This window comes from Doryrhamphus excisus, linkage group LG16 (genome assembly GCF_037039965.1).
Source record: "Doryrhamphus excisus strain RoL-2023G ecotype Guam linkage group LG16, RoL_Dexc_Guam_v1.1, whole genome shotgun sequence".
NCBI classification, from domain to species: Eukaryota; Metazoa; Chordata; class Actinopteri; order Syngnathiformes; family Syngnathidae; genus Doryrhamphus; species Doryrhamphus excisus.
In genome coordinates, this window is record NC_136372.1 from 7,541,817 (window position 1) to 7,559,214 (window position 17,398).

General features: G+C 45.2%; 1 protein-coding gene across 4 annotated transcripts in view; it reads right to left on the minus strand.

Annotated features, from left to right (window-relative positions):
- Positions 1-1,847: 1,847 nt before the first annotated feature.
- rai1 (retinoic acid induced 1) overlaps positions 1,848-17,398 on the minus strand; it is a 66,007-nt gene continuing 50,456 nt past the window's right edge. For 3 of the 4 annotated variants that reach the window (XM_058048985.2, XM_078797173.1, XM_058048984.2), the window contains exons 2-5: positions 8,895-15,193; positions 8,674-8,767; positions 8,487-8,536; positions 1,848-2,846 (exon numbers count right to left, since the gene is read on the minus strand). In XM_058048985.2, the coding sequence (XP_057904968.2) occupies positions 2,838-2,846; positions 8,487-8,536; positions 8,674-8,767; positions 8,895-15,122 (6,381 nt within the window). In that variant the 5' untranslated portion in view covers positions 15,123-15,193 and the 3' untranslated portion in view covers positions 1,848-2,837. The remainder of the gene's footprint in view (positions 2,847-8,486; positions 8,537-8,673; positions 8,768-8,894; positions 15,194-17,398) is intronic. The other variant, XM_078797172.1, reaches the window with a different exon arrangement.

Below are 17,398 nucleotides of genomic sequence, written 5' to 3' on the forward strand. Positions count from 1 at the left end.
GCGTGTAGGACACACAGCGAGGAGACTCTGGTTTGATTCCCTGCTTGGGTTCTCCCTGTACATGCGTGGGTTTTCTCCTCCCACATTCCAAAAACATGCTAGGTTAATTGGCGACTCCAAATTGTCCATAGGTATGAATGTGAGTGTGAATGGTTGTTTGTCTATATGTGCCCTGTGATTGACTGGCGACCAGTCAGAGTGTATCCCGCCTCTCGCCTGAAAACAGCTTGGATAGGCTCCAGCGCCCCCACGACCCTCGTGAGGATAAGCGGTACAAGAACACGGATGGATGACAAAGATGCATTAGCAAGAAGTGAGTGAGAAACATGAAAAGCCAAACAATTCTGTTTAGAACTACAAATGAACTTTTTTTTCCTGTTGCTTATTTTTGTTGTTTTTTTGCAATTTCACAAACAAAACGGAGCCATCTGTGAGTGCTTTTAGATGGGGTAGGGGAGGAGCGATGCGTAACGTTGCAAATAAAAACACAGTATATGTATGGGAAATGCTGCATTAAGTAATTGTAAAGAAATGATATATTTCAAACTAATTTATTTTATGGCTTTTTAAAAATGATTTAAAGACATACAGTATAATATCTGTACAGTATTGTACCTGAGGGGCTGCTGGAGGTCATCTTTGTGAGGCTGGGTCACAAGAAGCCATGCAGGGGATCCGCCATCATTCCCATCACTGGCAATGCTTCAAGCTTCCCAGCATGCTTTGCGGTACTTTTTTTAAATAAAAAGTTGCATGTTTAGCATTAATATAGTTGGTTAATTCAATTAAATCCACAACAGAAGTTATCTCAAGGCACCCTAATTGTATTATTCCCCATTGGAAGTAGTGGTTGCCCTATGTGTGTTTATTTACCTGTTACATGTTGTGCTGTCGGTCGAGTGGTTAGCGCGCAGGCCTCACAGCTAGGAGACCAGGGTTCAATTCCACCCTCGGCTATCTCTGTGTGGAGTTTGCATGTTTTCCCTGTGCATGCGTGGGTTTTCTCCGGGTACTCCGGTTTCCTCCCACATTCCAAAAACATGCTAGGTTAATTGGTGACTCCAAATTGTCCATAGGTATGAATGTGAGTGTGAATGGTTGTTTGTCTATATGTGCCCTGTGATTGGCTGGGCGACCAGTCCAGGGTGTACCCCCCCGCGACCCTCGTGAGGAAAAAGCGGTAGAAAATGAATGAATGAATGTTGTGCTGTCATTTTGTGTTGGCCCAGTGATTGTAGTTGCTGTTCCGTATTGTGGCAACCCCCCCCCTGTTCACTCCTCTGCATGACAAGCTTGCTGTAAGGTCAGTATTGGTTTGTGGGTCGCACTTCCACTAGTCTTTGATGTCAAGAATAGCCACAAAATGGGAAAACATTAAATTTGAACCAAAATTATATTTTATAAAATTTAATTATAAAATTATATATATATAAATAATTTTGGGCGTACTTAAGTTATAATCTTTTGTCTTGGTTATGTTAAGAATGTTATGAAATATGTATTGCACATTGTGCACCATCGAAAGGCAGCTTATATTACTGTTTTGCAGCCATAATTATTTAATGGCTTTTTAAATGATGGCGTAGTTACATTTAAACTGGCTCCCCAATGTTTTGAACTGTTGTGAAAAAACAAAAGAAATAACTAAAAATAAAGAGCAGTCTAAAGCATCATTGGAAGGTGCTGGTATATATATATTTTTTCCAAACATCGTCGGTACAAAAAACATGTCAAACAAAGTGATGCTGTGTCATTTGGAGTCCATGAAAATAAATTAAAGCAAAAAATAAAAATAAAAATAATAGCATGCTCATAACTTAAAACGGGTGATATTTCCCAAAAGAGGATCAATGGATTCTTTTAATAATATTTTATAAGCAATAACATATTCCATTTTATATAAAATAAACATCTCTAGGAAATACTATACACAATTATTATTAGTACATCACATCTTACATTTAAACAGCATCATCAAATACTTATATACACCATTAAATAATGAGTGGCAGAAAAGAATGAGGCGTTTTTTTTTGTTCTCTTCTTTTTACGCTTGTAAATATGTCACCTGGACCGTTACGTGAGAGGACGCCTTGTGCGGGGTGTCGTCACGCAGAGCGGCGCGGTGAGAGGCTACATTGGAGATAAACATGTGGTATGATTCTCTCAACTGGACAGTCATTATACACCATGGCCTTTTTTTTTTTTTTTTTTTTTTTTTTAAACACTGTACAGAAAAGATATGGTGAGATTCTTGTGATGTAAAGATGGTGGTGTCTATTGTACATTTTATTTGTACACTTTTTTTTTTGTTCACTATTTATAAGAAGTTTGACATTGATGGCGCGGTGATGTTAATGTACACGTCTTCGTGTTCCAGTTTAGTTTCACATCCAGTGCATGACATCTTGTATTAATGATGCACAGCGTGGCTGTAGAGGGACACTCGTGAATCTCTCTCACACACACACACACACACACACATCTCTTGGCCTGCAGACAAGGTGGACAGATGGATGCGCCTGTCCAATCGCTGTCAGCCAGGTGTGGGAATATGATAGCAAGCACACACTCCTCACTCTGCATTTCAAACAGCCCCAACGATACTCTGCCGCCTCCCAAATGCACGCAACTGCTCCTTCCTGGGGGGTCCAGTCCAGAACACTTTCCAGAGTCCTTGAGGAGCATCTTGTCTCTTAGTCTTCTCTCCCCGCCCAGAGCTCCACCTCCAGGGCGCGTGTCTGTTCATCATCGGCGTTTTTTTTTTATAGGATTAGGTGGCGCTTAGGACGGCGTTTATCTCGCTTGTGAGGTCCCGGTAGTCCACTGGGGTATCTTTACAAATCCTGTACAGAGGAGAAATTGAGTTGAAGTAAAGTAATGTACACTTAGGCAGAGTAATACACATGCTGTAGTAATTATTGTATAGTTCTGCTAGTATTTATGATAACTCCAACGTTAACGCTAAAATCTAACCTTATGCATTAACGCTGACCTTCAACTGACATCATATCCAACTCTAAATGTAACCCTAGCCTAATCCCTACACCAACTTTAGCCCTAATTAAAGCAAAGTCTAATCCATACTTGTGATGTGTCAGTCCCGAACGAATCAGCTCAGAAGCCGACTCACGTTGTTGGGAGCCGATTCGTTTTTTTCTCCCCTCGTCTTTAGCAACTTTTCTTGGTGGGTTTGCTGGTATTTGGGGACTTAAAAATGAAAGCACTTTTTTTGGTTTGTTTTGCATGTTTTAATTTGTGGGCTGCACGGTGACCGAGTGGTTAGCATGCAGGTTTCACAGCTAAAGTTCAATTCCACCCTCGGCCATCTCTGTGTGGAGTTTGCATGTTCTCCCCGTTTTTCTCCAGGTACTCCGGTTTCCTCCCACATTCCAAAAACATGCTAGGTTAATTGGTGACTCCAAATTGTCCATAGGTATGAATGTGAGTGTGAATGGTTGTTTGTCTATATGTGCCCTGTGATTGGCTGGCCACCAGTCCAGGGTGTACCCCGCCTCTCGCCCGAAGACAGCTGGGATAGGCTCCAACATGCCCTTGACCCTAGTTAGGATAAGCGGTAGAAAATGGATGGATGTTTTGTTGATGTTGTGTTGTTTGATTAATAGTTACAAATTTTGTATCTTTTTCTTATTATAATATTTTTGTAGCTGTTCATTGAGTAAGCATTTGATACCATGGATGGAAACATACATGGTGTGCTGGAGCCTATCCCAGCTGTCTTTGGACAAGAGGCGGGGTACACCCTGGACTGGTCGCCAGCCAATCACAGGGCACATATAGACAAACAACCATTCACACTCACATTCATACCTATGGACAATTTGGAGTCGCCAATTAACCTAGCATGTTTTTGGAATGTGGGAGGAAACCGGAGTACCCGTAAAAAAACATGCAAACCATGTATGTTTTATGTTAGTAAAGACCAAAAATTTGGTAATAAATGAAGGCTAAAAAATGGAGCCACAAGGGAGATGGAAGAAAGAGCCAACATTTTCATCACTATAATCCAACCCCCCATTCCTGTTTCTTTTTTTTCCTCTTTGGGCTTTTCCCTTCAGGGGTCGCCACAGCAAATCAATTTCCTCCATCCAACCCTGTCTTCTGCATCTGTCTCTCTCACACCAACTACCCTCATGTCCTCCTTCACTACATCCATAAACCTCCTCTTTGGTCTTCCTCTACGCCTCCTACCTGGCAGCATCCTTCTACCAATATATTCACTATCTCTCCTCTGGACATGTCCCAACCATCTCAGTCTGGCCTCTCTGACTTTATCTCCAAGGCCTCTAACATGTAATGTCCCTCTGATGTACTCCTTCCTGATCCTATCTATCCTGGTCGCTCCCAATGAGAACCTCAGCATCCTTGTTGCTTAAAATATATCTGTTCACAAAAAGTTTTTTTTTTGTTGGAAACTGATATTTTCCTGAAACTTACCCATGTTCTAACGCTATTCCACTACAGAATGGAAAAAAAAGGTAGAAACAAACTTTTTTCTAATGAAAAATCAGTCAAAATTGTGTAAATTTGCTGGCACTGAAGGGCTTGAATTTTGAAAAATGTCTGGGATTGAGTGAGTCTGGCCTCTCTGACTTTATCTCCAAGGCCTCTAACATGTAATGTCCCTCTGATGTACTCCTTCCTGATCCTGTCCATCCTGGTCACTCCCAATGAGAACCTCAGCATCCTTGTTGCTTGAAATATATCTGTTCACAAAAAGTTTTTTTTGTTGGAAACTGATATTTTCCTGAAACTTACCAATGGTCTATGTCCACTACAGAATGGAAAAAAGATCGAAACAAACGTTTTTTTCTAATGAAAGATGCAAGTCTAATCTTTCTTTTGTTAGGTTCCATGTCTATACAGCCTTGAAAAATCTGTCAAAATTGTGTAAAATTTCTGGCACTGAAGGGGTTGAATTTTGAAAAATGTCTGGGATAAAGTGAGTCTGGCCTCTCTGACTTTATCTCTAAGGCCTCTAACATGTAATGTCCCTCTGATGTACTCCTTCCTGATCCTATCCATCCTGGTCACTCCCAATGAGAACCTCAGCATCCTCATCTCTGCTACCTCAATTTCTGCTTCCTGTCTTTTCCTCAGTGGCACTGTCTCTAGACCAAACAGCATGGCTGGTCTCACCACAGTTTTGTATACCTTTACTTTCATTTTAGCTGAAACCAACCCCTCATTCCTAACCTCATCCTAACCGTAGTCATTGACACGACTCTAAAAGAGATTTGGGTCAAAGGTTTGTTCACTGAGCTGTACCTGATGAAATGTCCAGCAATGCTTCCCAATGCATCCTTATGCAAAGTGTTTCTGCGCCGACATGAAAGTACGCAAGGAGGGCGGATGCGGGCAAAGACACAGCAGGAACGCCCACTAATTGCGCTGATGTGGCGGCGGAGACGCGCTTGCTCCTTCTCCTCCTTCCAAAAAAAAAAAAAAACGCTCCCGGCGTCTCCTCTCGTCCCCTCTTTCCTTCTGCTGCCTGCTCTGATGTAACGGTCCCCGTTTGTCTCGTTTGCCGACACTCTATACGTTTGAGCTTACGTATACGCAGGCCTGTTAATGAGCTTTGTGTTTACACTGTGAGTCACCTCGCTACCGTGTGTTCAGGAGGGACCCTTGGGTGTGGTGTTTTTTTTTTTTGGGGGGGGGGCTCTTCCTTTTGATTAGACTCCCCATCTTAAATTGGCACAGCTCCACACACATGCACGCACGCACGCACGCACACAACCTTGCATCCTTCCACTGATGACAGCTCTGCTAACAACAAACTCTCCTTTCTTGCCCTCCCTTTTCGCTCCCTCTCTCCTTGCCTTCAGCTCAGACGTGGGAGTGGAGGTGAGGGGTGGTGGAAGGGGGGGGTAGGATGGCGGCGGAAAAAAGGAGTAGAGAGGAGATAAGGGAGGGATGGATGAAGGCAGCAGCATGACTGAATATGGAAAAAAAAGGGAGCTTGCATATGGAGGGGAGCAAAACCAGCAGGGGGATGTCGGGTTTGTGAGGGAGCAAAAATAAGGGGAGTGAAGAGAAACAACACGATGCAGCGAGGGTGGTGGGTGGGGTGTTTTGATCAGCAGCCAGCGTTTCATCACTGTCAGTCTGCACGGAGGAGAAGAGAAGAGGAGCGGAAGGCGGGAGGCAGGGAGGGATGGTTGGATGGGGGGGTGGGGGGGAGGCCATTGCTGCCTCAATGCACCGATGCTCCCTGCTGAATGTCAGCATCTCTCCCATCCCCGCCCCTCCCCGCTGCCTTTGACCTTCCTCTTTAATGCTGCAGCGTGGATGCGTCACCAGTAGATGGCGTCTTTTTGTTAGGAAACCTGCCTGCTCCATAATTAGGCCCTCTACTATGAAGTCATTCATGTAGTATAGGTGAAAGCACCGTTTAATGCCAGAGATACTCCGTAGTACTCCGTGGCTTGCTGGAGCATGCTGGGTACACAGTGAGCTGTGGATGGAGCAACGCACAGTGCACACATTATGGAGGGGGTGTGGCCTCAATAGCCTAATATAGTAAATAAGAACGGTGATGCAAAGTGCATAGAATCTTAATGCCAGTAGTCGATATGACACAAATTGTTAGATCAGGGGTCTCAAACATGCGGCCCGCGGGCCAAATGTGGCTCGCAGGACACTAGTTTGAGGCCCCCGCCTTGATATGAAAGTTTAATGTTAGTGCGGCCCGCGCAAGTTTGATACGGATGCTGTATGGTATCATGTACCCAGAAAAAATGATTACGTTTGATTAATGTTCATGTTAAAGGTTAAATAACTGTTAATAGTTATCCTCCCTATCCGTGTGGAAGTGGTATGTTTTTGGCTATTTAAGTTTAAAGGAAATAACTTGGAGGCTACCGTTTAGGTCGCTAGCTCTCTAGTTTGCGAGTTAGCATGTGTCTCAAGACCCTGCAGTTGCGCAATATGTTGTAAATAAAAAGAGTATAAATGTGACTATAGTCGTGTTTTGTCATGTCTACAGGGCTCTAATAATGCTTTGTTCATTTTAATCTGAAAAAAATAATTTGTCTACCCACCAACTATATGTGGTTTCTTAAGTTTTTATTATTTGCTGTTTTATTATTATTATTATTATTATTATATTTATTTATTACTGATTGATTTTCTTTATTCTTGATTTGTTTATTTATTTTTCACACTTTTTTGTGCAGAAAAATAAAAATGAAGATATTTGAGAACAGTGGAATGCTTTATCAGAGCTTTTATTGTAGAAAATCGGAACCAAAGCACTGAAAAAGTTTGTATATTTTTCTGTTTTTAATAAATGCGTTTTATTTTTTTTTTGGAAAACCTGATGCGGCCCAACCTTGCCCAGACCCTAGCTCCAGTGGCCCCCAGGTAAATTGAGTTTGAGACCCTTGTTTTAGATAATTAGTGATGTATGACAATATCAATGGTCATCAGACCTTATAACTGTCTTATATTCAGCATCGTCTTTTATTTGGATCAGTTTCTATGTACAGTCATCTTTATTGCATAAATTATTTGGTAGAATATGATGTATAATTTGTCTAAATATATTGAAATACATGTGATATGTAGCATTTTGGTCACTAGGAGGTGGATATCCATCCATTCGTTTTCTATACCGCTTATCCTCACTAGGGTTGCGGGGGTATGCTGGAGCCTATCCCAGCTGTGAGAGGAGGGGTACACCCTGGACTGGTCACCAGCCAATCACAGGGCACATATAGACAAACAACCATTCACACTCACATTCATACCTATGGACAATTTGGAGTCGCAATTTAACCGATCGCCGACTGATTGTGTGGCCTGCCAGCTAACCACTTGAACACCGTGCAGCAGTAATATAAACCATTTAAACAGGATTACATTACATTACCTTAATATTGGATGAAGTCAGCCATGGCATGGTCTGACATGATAGAGTGGGAAAAAAAGGTATCCTCCCATTCTGTGTGGAAGTGGTAAGTTGTGGGCCTCTTAAGTTTAGAAGAAATATGACAGCAACTGGTTAGCTTGCTAGTTAGAAGCTGTCTCGAGTCCCTGCAGCATAAGAGTTGTGCAATGTGTTGTAAACAACAAATAATAAGAGTGACTATGTGGGTGTCTACACGGACATAATAATGTTAAAAACCGTATTTCGAAAGTAGTTTTCTATGCTCTTTAGTACAAAAATATACCATTTATTAACATGGAATCCTGTATTACAGCCGAGTCTGGAACTATCACAGGGCACATATAGACAAACAACCATTCACACTCACATTCATACCTATGGATAATTTGGAGTCGCCAATTAACCTAGCATGTTTTTGGAATGTGGGAGGAAACCGGAGTACCCGGAGAAAACTCACGCATGTACGGGGAGAACATGCAAACTCCACACAGAAACGGCCGAGGGTGGAATCGAACTCCAATACTTATGCTTAATTTTAAATTTTGGACATGGTTTGCATTCTTGTGCTCCTTACCTCATGTTTGGGACATTTTATGGAGAAGTCATCTTCATGGAATGTGCAGCCTATGAAAGTGGGAAAAAAAATGACACATTATATGATTTGCTCCACTCGTAGGAGGAAGAAGGAAAAAATGGAGCAAGAAGTTGACTGAATGGATGGATTTGATCCACTGAAGCTTTGGAGAACTGTGGTCTCCTACCTATCTCTTTGGCGCAGACGTAGTGGTATTTATGAGAGCAGCTTTTCCAACAGCAACTGAGGGATGCTCCCGCAATTTGGCACTTGTCGCAGTTCTGGAGTTCATCGGACAGACAGATCGAGATCCGGGATGAGACGGGCCGAGGACATATAAAAACAAAGGACAAGAGTTTCAAAAGTTAGCACCAATATCTGAAAAAAATGTCATATTTGCTCTCGTACCGTTTGTGTGGCGTTATTGGCAGCCTCCTTGAGTCCGTATAACCGCCCGGCGACCATAATCACCCCCTTGGTCCAGATTGCACAGTTTTCATGGGCCCAATGTTCCCCTGCCTCTGCTTCCTGTTGAAGCCTTTGGAACAAGCCCTCTTGGTCGTTGGAATATCCGACCTGGAGCTCCTTCATCCTCTTTAACCTCTCTCTGAGAGTTAGTCTTCGAGGAACACCTTCCCGATGCGTTCGTTCTCTTCTCTGTACACGTCTGTAAGGCCAATGATGATGCCTTTGGATTCGATCTTCTTGAGGTGATACCTCTGTGTTGGCTTCTTTCTCGTCGGTCTGTGAGGAAGTGGTTGGTTCCTCTTCGTCACGATTTTCTGGGATTTCCCTGTAGGGTTGTGAGGTCAATATTTTCCGAGGAATTCCATCTTCTGTGTAATACGGTCCACACAAATCGCCCAGATCTCTGTAGTTTGACGGCTTTCCACACAGGCAACACGTAAGATGCCTCCCAGTAAGATGTGGTTTGACCGAGGGTCCTTGCAGCATGGCGGCGGCGTGCGGTACCACCTTTGCAACTGTGAAAGGATTCCTCATTCGAAGGATCCCCTTTTTTCTTCGTTTCTGAAAAACCTGTGCGTCCTCGGGCTTGTTGACTATGGCACACCAAGAGGAAAAGTCTCTAGAGTTGTTGATCCGTACATAAGGACAGAAATACATCGGATGTTGCGGGATCGGTTTGCTTCGGATTCTCTTCACGGAATTGGCTCCACTGTTTTTCTCCGCAGGACCCTGTAGACTGTAGTCTTTGTCGTCGGTTTCAAACTTTCCTACTTCATTTTCATGTTGTCCCTTTTCTTTTTCGTCCTGTTCACACCCAGCAGCCCGAACCACCGCCTCGATGACCTCCAACGCATCCTTCATTCCGGGTTTTGGCCCAGGTTTTTTGTAGACTTTCACTGGTTTGTCAGAACTCTCATCGGGTAAGGTTTTTCCCCTTTTCCGTTTAGCTGGATTTGTCGATGGCTTTCTTCCTCTTCTGGATTTCTGCACAACTTGTGGATCGCTACTGTTGGGAAATTCTTTGATATCATCCGGACTATTAGGCAGCGTGGATTCTGAGAATGCTATCACCTCATTGGCTGTCACATCTGCGGTTTCAACTTTGATTTCTTTGGTTGCTTCCGGTTCTTCTGATGCAACCAAACCTTTTCGCTTCCTCTTCTGCTTTAAGTGCATCTCGTGGTTGTTTTTAATAGCCTTCTGCTTGGCAAGTCTCGGTGTTGTGACTATTAGGTTGTCTGCTTCCAAAGCGATGACCGAAGCATCCGTGCTTTCCACCATTGCCCATCGCTTCCTTTTGGAGGACTTGGATCCATCTGTAGATAAAAGTGCTTGTGCCTGTTGGGTCCATTCGTCTCGAGAGCCGAGGTCTACTTGTGCCTCCATTGTTGGATTTCGGATAGTCCGTTTATGGTGGTCTTGTATTGTATTTTCACTAGCGACACCTTCTTCAACGACCGTGTCTCTCAAGTCATCCGGGTCATCTGGTAACGATGCATCTGGACTAATTTCCTGCTTCTCAGTCTCTTCTTTGACGTCCTTTCTCAGGTGGACTCCTTCGTGAAGTTTTGCACACTCTTGTCTGGTTTTCATTTCACTTTCCATCATTTCTGTGCCATTAACAGGAATAGAGGACTCCCCGTCTTTTAGAACATGCATAGAGAAGTCCTTCGTTGTTGCCTCGTCATTGAGATTGATTTCTATCTGAGGAGTTTGGAGGTATTTCTTGGAGCTAGGCGATGTAATTTTCTGCACCATTGCCTCATATTTCTGTCCTCTGCCCTTACGTGGTGGGAGAACCTTCGTTTTAGTAGGGCATTGAGGAGGCACTACAGCCACGTCACTAACATCCGTTTCATTGACATTAGAGGGCATCTGTTTGGGTAGGTGGTGGACCTCCGACTCTTTTGTGAGTGGTTCTCTCTTTCTTCTGGAGCCCTGAATATCCCCCTCTTGAGATGTGGAAAAAATGTGTTCCACCAGTGTTGTTTGAGGTTGCAGTGGTTTTGGTTTAGGCTTTGGACCCCTCTTCTTCTTTACAGGTATTGTTGAAGTGTCCATGGGTGATTGACATTTCATTGGAAGCGTAGTTGTTTCTTCTGTATTTTCACTCAGAACCAATGGCGTATGTTCTGATGGAATTGGTTCTATCTTTCTGATGGTATCTGGAGGTTGTTCCACGATTAAACACTCCCCTCTTTTCAGACAAATATCTACCGTTTCAATTTCTGTGAGATCTGTTAGACTTTGTTTGTGTACGATTTTCTCCTTCTCTTTCAACGCTTTTGTCTGTGACGGCTTTCTGGACCTCAATATCATATTTTTATTTTCATTTTCTTGTGCTTTCATGCAATTTGGTGTCTTTTCTTCCTGGTTTAGTTGTGATACTGTAGACTTGATGTTCTTCCTGCCCCTGGCTTGTGGTCCTGTGAAATGCTGACTGAGTTCTTCCTGTTGTACTTGCTTTGCTTTAGAAATGGAACCTTTAGGACGACCAACGGGGGCCTTAATGGTTATGTTATCAGCAGGTGGCAAAACATCTGCAGACTTGAGTCCAGGCTTTGGTCCCGGTTTTGAACCAGGTTTTGGGCCAGGTTTTGATCCTATTTTTAATCCAGGCTTTGGCCCTGGTTTTCGTTTCCCCAGAGTCTCGATTTTCTCTGATGGATCTGGTGTACTTGGCACAGACTTTGGTCCTGGTTTAGGTCCAGGTTTTGGACCAGGCTTGGAGCCAGGCTTTAGACCAGGTTTAGGGCCTGGTTTTCCTCCAGGTTTTGGCCCTAGTTTAGATGCATTTTTTAAGCCTGGTTTGGGGCCAGGTTTTGGGCCTGGTTTCCTCTTCAAATGAGCCTCCACTTTGGATGGTAGGTCCGTTGCATTGAATGAGCGTGTGCACATTCTCGAACTGAATGCTTCGGTTAGCATTTTGGGTGTCTGGCTCGCTATTGATTCCTGATCGGTGAGGTCAGTCTGATCTGAGAATAACATAGTTTTGCTCGGAGGCCTGCAAGGTTTCTGCAAAGTCTCTTCCTCTTTTTCTTCTTCCCGTTCTGAGCTTAGCTGTCTCCTGATTGCTGCACCTGAATGCATCATTCTCCTTCTCCCCCTTGCATGCTTGCGTCCAAATGCCCTCGGTTGAGCAGATGGGGCCATGGGCTCTGGCTTGGCCAATGGGGTGACAGCACTAGAGCAGCTGATGCCCGGCTCCATGTCCTCATCCCCTTTCTTTGGGGAGGGTGGTGTGTCCGCCCAAGAGGGGGCTGATGGAAGTATTGACTTCCCTGGCAGCTGAGGAGAGTCTGGCTCTAGCACTTTGGCGTCACTGTGATCAATGTGATCCCTGGACTGAGTCGGAGTAGCTGTTGTCTTATCGTTCAGAGCTGAGAAGACCGGCATAGCGGATTGGGGCTGCGGAGCGGTGTCACCGATTCCTGACTCTCTTGAAGAAGCATCCGGGGCTTCTGTTGCCACGTTTGGATGAACGGGCACTCCGGCTAGCTCGTTGTCATTATGGAGCTCGGCCCTTTGATTCTCTGTCCTGTTGCAAAGGTCACCAGAAGGTTTCTCAGACCCTTGTCTATTATTCATGAGCTCAGAAGTCAAGGACTGGTTAATGTTCTCCTCCAGTTCCTGTGTGACTTTATCAGAAAGGGGAGGGGACAGAGGATGTTGCTTTCGTTCCTCTAACTCTTCTTCTTGTTTATCCGCTTCCGCCTCCCGCTGCTCTGCCTCGACCAATTCTCTGCTTTCTGTATTGTCGGATTTTTTCTCTTCCAAGGCCTCAATTTGAGGGGTGTCTGAGCTGTCCTCCTTTTCAGCGTATTGATCCCGTTCAAGGTCACTGGCAGGAATAAAAGGCAACGCTTTCAGAGAGCTCTCAGACGCAACCGAAGACTCTGATTTGTATGCTTCTTCCTTCATCTCTTGGCCAAAATTGTGGCTCGAGTCAGAGCACGCGGCCGGGGACTGCTCAAGTGAATCTGGGTCATATTTCCTCTGGACCTCTTCTTCATATGCAGTGTCCACATAGCAAAAGTTCTTTTCTGCCACGCCTTTGTTTACTAGGCTGTAGTGAAATTTTTCATCATCTGACCATTTCTCTTCTTTCGCTATAGTTTTAGTTAAGTCATCTCTTTCATAATCAATAGTCTTGTCTTTAGTTTCTGTGTATGCCGACTTCTCCGTCCAAGCAGATTCCTCAAAGTTCTCCTTAATGGGCTCATTGATATGCTGTAAATCGGAAGATGAATCGTTGTCATGTTTCATAGGACTGGGTATTGTAACACTTATAGGAGACCTCTCATCGCCAACGCTCTTAGCTGGAGTAGCATCTCCTCCTTGTACTGACTGACATCCAATCGGGTCAGGAGTAAAGGTGTGCAAACCTGAGTCTCCAGACCTGGTGGACACATCATCTGGAGATGTCATGGAACAGGAAGAGGTTGTGTCCACATTAAGGTGGGTGTTGTTAGGAGGCTGAGCTGGACTCCTGCCCTGGCTGCTATGGTAGTAGCCCCTGTCCAGTTGCTCGTCGCTACTGCTGGAGTAGCCTCCTTCATGCAGTTCCATAGGCATTGTCTGATGCTGCACAGTAGAGTAAAGGTCCTGTATCGGGCCTCCGACACTTTCTGGATACGGACTTTTGTAGTCCTCACCCTTTTTGGACGATGCTGCACTTCCAGAACTACTGTTGCTTCCTCCGCTGTTTCGCTTAGAGGCTTTCTTGTTGGCCACCAGGGCCTCTGAAAGCAGCAGCTGTTGGACATTGTTGGATATGTTCTCTACCTGAGAGGTGAGGGCGTTCAGGCTCCACAAACTGGGATTTGACAGCAGCTTCTCTGAGAATCGCTCCTTCATGCTAGGTCCCTGGAGGGTGTTTGTGAAGCTGTGCGGGGCGGCGTGGGGCACACTGGGTGAAGGGTGTGAGCGAGGAGGCAACAACATAGCAGCGGAACCGCCTTGTTCTTGCATGCCGGCTGAAGAGGACGACGACGATGAGGCCGCCCCCGGGGTCATGGGCGGTTGTCCGTACTGGAATGACTCTGGATTGGTCATTAATGGTGACGGGGTGGAGCTGTATGAAGGGGAACGTCCCACAGAGCGTGCAGGAGAGTGGCTTGAAGAGGGGCTACATGTTTGATAATACTGTTCTGGGGACCTGACGGACAGTTCTGAAAGGCAGTAGTTCTGTTGCGGTTGATTGAAGTGTTGGTATTTGGGGTGGGACTCCTGGGAGTTACCCATGGGTTGCATCGGGGGCTGTTGCTCATACCCTCTTGAGTGTTGGTAGTTATAACTGCTCTGGGATGTCCTGTAGGCTCCTTGCTTGAGGTTAGTGTGACTGCTCATTTGTCGGCCATATTGGGAGCTCGGGGGGATGTTGTAACCTTTATAACAATGAGGCATGGGGCTACACTTTTCTATGTAAGGTGAAGGTGACGGGGAAGGTTGGGGGTAGTGCAGGTGACCTTGCGGGTACATTAATGGGGAGGCGGAAGGGTTACTTGGGTGGGACTGGTGATGGGGGCTGGAATAAGATGGCGTGGAGGGCTGGTGGCACTGGGACTGGGAATGGCCCAACATGTTCTGGTCCATGTACTGTGAGGAGGAGTTAGGGGCTGCGGGACCGCCAGCCTCCATGCGACCAACCATCTCCTGCTCATATTGTGTCATCTGAGCTGGATCCTCCCATTTCTGCTGGAGGTGGCCTCCACTCATATACTGAGCCGAGTAGGTCCCGGTGCCCATCTGGTTGCTGTAGCTCCCATGACTCTGTAGACTGGAATTTGGTAGAGGGATTTTGCTTCCTCTGTAAGGTTTTTTTGCCTGCGAGGGTGTCGAACCTCCATTACCAATCCCGCCACCATTTCCTGGGTATCCAGGGTAGGCTTGGTGTTGGCTGTAACAATCCTTAGGTGCACTTCCTGTTACTGCTCCTGTACTTGCAGACATACTTGCAGTGTTTACGAGCGAACGGGCCTCATAGGCCGATCTCGAATGACCCGGTCCTGGGCCTGGATGTGGACCAGGACCCGGGTGGGGGAGCTGAGGGTGGGCATGATGCGGGTGTTGTCGGTACGTCTCCAGGCGTGATAATTCATGGGGCTCCTGCTGGTAGCAGGGTTGGTTGCTGTGGTAACCACCGGTGCGCTCACGGAAGGACTGCATAACTCCCTTCGTCTGTAAGCACAACGGGGAGGATAGGTGAGATGGGAACGAGGGGAGGGGGGTAAGGGTGTCTGAAGACAAGGATGAATGGGGAACAGGAAGTAAAAAAAAAAGGTTAGTTAGACACTATATTTACTTTAAACCATTCTACGCAAAAACATTTTGCATGTTTTTCCTCCAACCTTGCTTAAATATCCTCTGTCCCCGCCCCTAAAAGGTGGTAATTTGGCTAAATAACCCAAGTTACATTGTTTGGTAGACTTTGGGGTTTAATAAATGTAAAAAAAACAAATGGGAAAACAGGACGGGTGGGGGGCACACCTTTTGCTGCTAATTTAAAGACTACTACAAAAATACTGCATTCTTTTGGTGGATTTCAATAAAGAAACAACCACTAGCTGTGATAGGCCTTCATATACATTAACAGGCCTATCACAAAGCACCATTTTGGAGCACACATGTATTTTCAGACATGAATAATGCCACCGGCCTGCACGTTGCACCCTGGGGCTAGTTGAATGCTCGGATATCGGGCGCAGGAGTCGTCTGGCACGCACGTGAAAAACACGCTACGCTGACAGACTGTCTCCAGGTGACTCAGAGCGTTCCTTTTATAGCGCTCCACACCTCTTATTTTGTTCTCTTTTTGTAAGAAAGCGCACACAAATGCTCAATTGCAAACGGAAACATGCGTGTACTACACTGGAGTAAATACGCTGAATGCAACATGTGGTGTTTACTGACTGTAAAAAAGGCAGCATAAGGGTAGAATAATAGAAGGAGGTGTAGGAGAATATGGTAAATATCAGCTACGCTAACATCCAAACACACACACCTATAGGTGGATGTAATGTAACACAGTATGTCTCTTATAATGTTATAAAGTCTATAATTAGCTTTACGTCCTGATGGAAAACATGACCAGCCTGATGTGTGTGTAATTGATTGCTGTGGGGCGTACACACGTCTCACCGCTAACAACATTTCTGTGAACCTGAAGCTTTTTTTCTGGGGCGGGGTCGGGAGCACCAGAGATGACCTTTTCCAGGCTTCACGTTTGAGTCTATAAGCGGCCAGCAAAGTGGAACGCAGGAGAGGAGAAAATCAGATTGTTCAGCTGGATGCTCCATAATGTGTCGAGCTGCCACGGTTGCACTCCTCTCTTCGCCCTCTCTACCTCGCTTTTCTTCAGAGGCGTTTTAAGACGGGATTTATCTTCCTTTGCCACAAACACACACACACACACACACACAAAAGGTCACCTTATAGCATGCCTTTGCATTTAATATAATGATTCACGTCACAGGGAGGAAGCGAGGAAAGCGTTTGGTGAGGAATGGCTGCTGTCCTCACTTGCACACTAAAGTCGTAGGAAGGAGGGATGGAACGTCGCTCTGTGTGTTTACCCCCCCCGCCCCCCTCGTCGTCCTTGTTAATTATGCATGCAGCTCCTTATAGCAAGGAGGCGGAGCAGCATGCCTTGAAGCTAACGCTCTCTCGTCAGCTAAAGTAGCAAAGTCAGACAACCCAGCAAAATAACATCAACTGCTGCATGTGCATGCAGCGCTCCACAACTACACGCTCAACCCCTCCAATTCACAGGAAATGACGTTCACCACCAGACACCACACTACCCTACTTTATGTCTTCGCAAAATGGTACACTCCAATGCAGGAATAATCAGTGGGTCTGAGTTGGTTGCTTAAATATTTATACAAACCTTATGCATTCTTGGTCTAAATTAAGCATTTTCAAGCATGAATATGTTCCAAATGAAATAAAATACAAATACTATCCATGCATTTTCTATGCCGCTTATCCTCACTAGGGTCACAGGTCTTTAGGCAAGAGGGTCACCAGCCAATCACAGGGCACATATACACAAACAACCATTCACACTCACATTCATACCTATGGACAATTTGGAGTCGCCAATTAACCAATCTCCGACTGACTGTGTGGTCTGCCTGCTAACCACTTGGTCTCCGTGCGGCAGTGATGATACAAACCATTAAAACATGATCTTACTTTACATGACCTTAATATTGCCATGGCATGGTCTGACATGATAGGGTGGAAAAAAGGTCTCCTGCCATTCTGTGTGGAAGTGGTAAGTTGTGGGCTTCTTAAGTTTGGAATGTGGGAGGAAACCAGAGTACCCGGAGAAAACCCAAGCCCACACGGGAAGAACATGCAAACTCCACACAGAGATGGCAGAGGGTGAAATTGAACTCTGGTTTCTTAGCTGTGACGCCTGTGCGCTAACCATTCGTCCA